The 6000-nt window shown below is 41.8% G+C and overlaps 1 protein-coding gene across 1 annotated transcript in view; it reads right to left on the bottom strand.

Moving 5' to 3' along the window:
* Positions 1-335: 335 nt before the first annotated feature.
* LOC139377449 (src kinase-associated phosphoprotein 1-like) overlaps positions 336-6000 on the bottom strand; it is a 47710-nt gene continuing 42045 nt past the window's right edge. Inside the window, exon 12 of the mRNA XM_071120480.1 lies at positions 336-1749. Within this exon, the coding sequence (XP_070976581.1) occupies positions 1657-1749 (93 nt within the window). The 3' untranslated portion in view covers positions 336-1656. The remainder of the gene's footprint in view (positions 1750-6000) is intronic.

The raw sequence follows: 6000 nt of genomic DNA, 5'->3' as shown, positions 1-6000 counted from the left end.
AAATGTGTAACATATTGTACAAATTGCAATTTGTAACATCATACGAATTGCAATTCGTAACATATATGAAATGTATGATGGCCATCCACAAATTAATTCATAAAATACGAAACGTAACACATCCTACTGAATGGAGTGTCTTGGATGTACATACAGAATAATATGAAATGCTCTGAGACCAGGTTGATGTGTAGGAGAGTGCACTTCTTTTAAAACACAAAAAGTGTATAGAAAGACAGCAGTCACAAACAGCATGATGTTAAAGCATAAGCACCCAATCAATTCACTCGGACATAAAAGGCCAGTAGGTCCAAACCATAAGAAAAACACAACCATTAGGCTAAGAAAATATATTTGTACAAGCTCAACAATCAAAATATAGTATTTTTCTTGATATTGTTAATTATCAGGTATTCCAATTTCAAACTCTTAATTGAAACAAGATAGTGGAGCAAGCCTGAACCCTTGTTGCCTATATATCTTAATGTCAGCATCAAGATAACACGCACTGTAGCCTTCCTTCAGACACAAGGCTGTTGAAGGCACAAGTCAGTATGCTTTGTAATGTCAAATAGCCCCCAGTTCACTCAGAGGTGAGGATTTCTTATTTTAGTCACAGGGGCATAATGTTTCATAAATATCTGGCCATTTCCATTCACACACATGGGTACAAATACTGCACACTGGAAACAATTGGATAGAGGAAACCTTTCGACATGATCTATAATTCAATGTGTAGACCAAAGGCCTCAGAAGGACCAAGGTAATGTCATTTATGCATGGAAATTAAGTCAATCTTTACAAAAACATTCTACAAAAACCTTACACTAACAGCATTGCATTACATTATATTACGAAATAATAAAATATCTCAGTTTGTCATCAATCTCGAAGTGTTCAGTGTTTGGGACTGGGAACGCAGTCAGTCACATCACTCAACTGTAGAAGTAAGGCATAATACAAAGATAAACGATCATCAGAGCGGAACGTGTAACATACAGTTCCTGTAGTATTGTGCAGTGTGATATTTTTTCTATGGCGTATAGTTGGAATCATTTTTCCCAATCCAATGATGATGTCAATGATGCTATAATTAAGCATTACTGAGCATATCAATATCTATAAAGACGGGTTAGCTGACAATGTCAAGAAACAACGATGCGCGCACGTCGATGATGCAGAAGGCCATGTGGTGTAATGATTCTGGATGGTCAGATAGCTAGCAACAATGAATTAGCTAGCTAACCAACAACTAAAAATGAATTAGCTAGCTAACCAACAACTGTAACTATGTATTTGAGAGACAACAAGTGCTCATTGTGCAAATATATTTACATTTTCAATAAACATTTAGAGACTAAATATAGTTTACATGCTGTCAACCACCTAAGCCAGTTATTTTGCCCCATAGTTGCGCACGCGTCGGTTTTGTTGCTTAACAACCAACCTGTCTATAATGCTGATTCAATTTCCCACGCAGTTCTACTTTCAGCCACCAGATGTCCTAAATGGCCGGCCAAGCGCTGCGAACATACACATCTCCTGCTCTCTCAATGGCTATCTCAGTGGGTGTCAGGAGACCTGTTACGCTACATTACTCCATTAAATTATTTTATAATCTTAACAATAAGAGATTGATCCAGTACTTCTTGGAGCTCAGAGGATGTAGGCAGGGTGGAGGAAGTCTTTAGGGACGATACCAATGGTACCATTTAGCTCTCCGACCCACCAGCCATGGATGTTATACTCCTGGAACACAGAGAGACACAAGTATGGTGAAGAGGAACACGCACAATTATGCTCAGTAGACTATGTCATCATAGGTTTATAACAGAATTTAGCATTGCCTCAAAATGGCTCTTGATACCTTCTTTTGTCATTTTTGGGGTACATGCAGATTGAGAATTACCAGGGGCCCAGGGGGGTCTCAGACCCCCCCCCCCCCCGAATGAGTCATGATGCAAAAAAAAATCTAACTTTGGGGGGGCTCCAAATAATGCTAATTTAACAATTGTCCTATTGGTTTAAAATGCAATTTGTACTGCTACAGTGGTAAATATTCAAATAAAAGCTTATTCCAAATTAAACGAACACTCCCACATGGTAAAAAATAAAAAATCCCATGTGGCAGCACTTGTCATCCCGTGACAGTCCCATATTTCAGCCTCTTTTCAGGTGTCCTTTTCTTAACACAAAAAAAGGTCCTTTTGTCAGTCAGAAAGGCACATCAATTAATTCCGGCTACAAGAGTGTAGACCCAATGACAATCGCTAAATGTCATTACACTTTTTGGTGTTTTGTAACAGATGTCTCTTTCCATTCATCAAATGGCGCGAGACCCCCCCCCCCCCCCGAATGTCACGGTGTAATTCGCACTCTGGGTACAACATCTGAAAGCCAAAGGCTATCTTATATCTATCGATCAATCCATTTGTATGAGGTTTACGTGTAGAATGCATGTTTGTAGAACCATTTCTCCCTCTCCTGGCTGTCTCTCTGGTCACTGGTGTGATAGATCCCACATCCTCAGTCAGCAGCCCATCCTATCATACAGAGAGTTCTGACACCTCACTATAGAGCCAGAGGAATGAAAAACAGACCTACTCCTAATGACTGGTGACTGGACAGAGATAACGTATAAGTTGTGTCTGGACAGAGATGACATATTGGCCGGTTAGAGCTCACAGATCAGAGTGATGGCCCAGGCCTGAAGTGTTCTTAGAGCAGGTCATGATAAGCAGCTCATCCATCTGGATGTGCAGAACAGAGAGAACATTATCATTCTGTCTGTTCACCTACACAGAGCACTGAGAACTGACTGTTTCAATGCAATTACAGAGTGATTGAAGGTGTTATACTCCACTCAAAATGGCAAATTGATGTGCTTGCTGGCTTTAAAACGTGAAGCAAGCACACACATTTTCTTCATGGAAAGGTAAATTTTCTAGTCCCTGTGATTTCCAACACATGGCCCTAATATCTGAAGTAATAAAAACCCATGTTTCTATCTTAAAAACCAAAAACATACAGCGAAAATGTTTTGTTGTGGAAAGCTAGCTTGAATAGTAATCCAAAAAAGGAGAGAAACAGACGGACCGGGGCATCAGAGAGTAAGGAACGAAACCGTTTCTCTCCCCCGGGGCTGTTGCAGCTCCATTCCTCCAACCCCAGTGACAGAAAGTTGTATTTATCTCCCCAGCCCATCTGTGCAGCCAGTCTCACGTCCTCCCTGAGAAAGCTCTTTTTGATTATTAACGCCACCATTTGAATACGCTTGCTACATCACCACAGTGTGCCAATGGCAGCAAAGGTCTGTCAAGCATGCCAACTCCATCTTCCTCGCTGCCTACTACGGGTTCATACAGAGTACACCTGCTGGAAGGGGAGGTCTCGTAGAGAAGCATAGGGAGGAAATGTATTCCAATGACAATGCCCTAACTTCAATCTCTCCTACCTCCTGATTTTTCTCCTTTCATTTGGTGTAAAATGCATATCAGACTTTTGGATATGATGATCTTCCAGTGATTTTTTGGGGACTTTTCCTGTTGAAAAGTAATATAAATACAATAAAGTACACTCACTAAAGGGTACATCAAATCTATATTTTGAGCAAAATAGTGTTTTTTCGACACAACTGATGGTTGGTCTGATGGTCACTTTGTGACGTCATCGGCCTCCCCCCACACACACACATGTTTCATGTGATGGGGATACCAGTGTCCCCTATTGAGATGTGACTTTTGTTAAGTAAATCAGGTGTTAAATGAGGTGAAAAGGAGACTGGAGTAGGACTTTAAGTTTCAGGAGAAAATACAATGGATAACACCTTTCTGTGGGTGCCAAGGATGCCATGCCATTTCCATACCAAGACATTCTCCTCCAATAAAAAAATTATCAAGTGGCCCTTTAGTGGCAGTCTGGAATGTTTTGTGCAGCCTGAGTTCATAACTGTGTATGGTGGGAGGAGGTGGAATGAGGAGAGAACAGCGCCATGTTGTGGCGGTGCTTTGACTCGTTGACCTCCCCATGACTCCTCCATTGAGAGGGTGCAAATGAACGTGGGTGGGGCCGTCACGGGGAGAGAGGGGGATTGCGCAAGTTGCCATGACAACACCTGCAGTACACCAGTAGCATCGTTTATTTACCACTCAGGGGGCTGGCTAATGGTGACATTTGGATGGGCCCATCGCTCACTTTGGGCAGGAGGACAGATTGACAGCTAACGATGCCTGAAGAGGGAGGAGGTTGGCTTGACTGTCTCTCATAGGGTGAATGACAGAAGCAGGATGCAGGAGAAGGAGCACTTTGTATGCCATGCCAGGTCACTGTGACAGCTGCTCTACCCGATTCCCACTCTCCTCCTTGAGCTATATATTCACTCCTTTTTGAACATCAGGTTCTGCTCACGTTCCACTGTCATTCTTTGTATTTTTGCTCTCACTATTTCTCTTGATGTATAAGCAATACATACACATGTAAACACATACATTCACATACACAGACGCACACAGATGCACACACCTACATACACACACGTACGAACACAAACACACACCTACATACACACATGTACGAGCACAAACGCAAACACACACGTACGCAGGAGGAGTGTTAATAAGACTGACCCATAAGGCAGGCCTTGGGCGTGATGGAGCGCAGGAAGTCTCTCATTGCCCTGCCGCTGAACCCGCCGTCTGGGTGTTACAATCTCTCCCTGCCCTCCCTCCATCGCCCCCTCTTTCTCTCTAGCTACCTCTCCCCCTCTCTGTTTTGCTCTCATCCACAAGGAGAGTCATCAGACACACACTGCGTCTCTCTCCACTAGTCATCCTAACAATGAAACATGGACACCTCTTACAAGCCGCAGCTCCTGGTCTATTTGACCACAAATCTAGTCAAAGAATTTTGCTCACACAGGTGGACTGGACTGCCTTAGCTGTTCTAGAAATATTTTTGCACATGGACACGTATCCGACCATTGCAAAATAAATGTCTACTTATTTTTGCCAGATATTAATATTTAAAGGGAATCCTAGCAATGCCTATTTAGAGATTTGGACACACTGGTTTTAGGCTTGGTTATTTCTTGAAATTGTTTAGATCTGTTTAATAAACAGGCAATCTTTTAATTTAATCAACATGATAGATTCAAAGTCGAGAGATAACTGAGCATGAGAGCGGTCTAAATTATGAAGGAACAAACAATCCGCTTCTCTTCGAAAGCCGCCTTGGGATTATGGATGGTTCTTTAACTTAATTAATAGCAATTTAAAGTGGATTTGTGTATACCACTGAGTGTCTGTAATAATAGCTGTTTACGCTGCCCATCATTTATGAAAATTAGGCAGAATGTTAGGGGTTGCCCAGGCACAGTTCTAGGCTATTGGCTGGGCCTGAAAAATAACCTTACTGTAGTTGACCGGGAGATGACCACTGCCTCCTAGATGACCCTAAATCCCAGACTCACCCCCTACCACTTTGGGTGGTAAATAGGATGTCTTGCCCTGTCTATAGGGTATTGGTGTCTATAGAGACAAAAGCAGCTTTAAAGGGGTGTGTGACAAAGGAAAGGAGCGATAAAGAGAGGGGGATAAAGGGTTCACACGAAGCGATAAAGGGATCTCCATCTGATTGTTTTTCCTCCCTTTTCTTTGGCCACATTCACATGGTGTGACCTATGGCAATGGGCCAACTGGGGTTGTTATGGACTTAAGGCAGTTGAGGACATGAGAATATGACCCTATGTGGAAATAAGATACTCAAATATTATTTATCCTAAGAAAATACAATTCAATGCAAACTACATATTTTTTTCAATCACTTTGTCAAATTGTTCAGATGTAAGTGGTATATTTTGAAAACTCTTAGTACAACAGTAAATGTGCAAACATTTGTAATGCCCCCTGTCTTTTTTGTTCAGAACCTTTGATTGAGCATGGAGTTCAACACATCTTTCACCCCTGAGTCATACCATGACAACATTTAGTTTAGTCACCAATA

Source organism: Oncorhynchus clarkii, chromosome 20, assembly GCF_045791955.1.
Source record: "Oncorhynchus clarkii lewisi isolate Uvic-CL-2024 chromosome 20, UVic_Ocla_1.0, whole genome shotgun sequence".
In the NCBI taxonomy this organism is placed as follows: Eukaryota; Metazoa; Chordata; class Actinopteri; order Salmoniformes; family Salmonidae; genus Oncorhynchus; species Oncorhynchus clarkii.
This window is presented reverse-complemented; position numbering and strand designations above follow the sequence as displayed.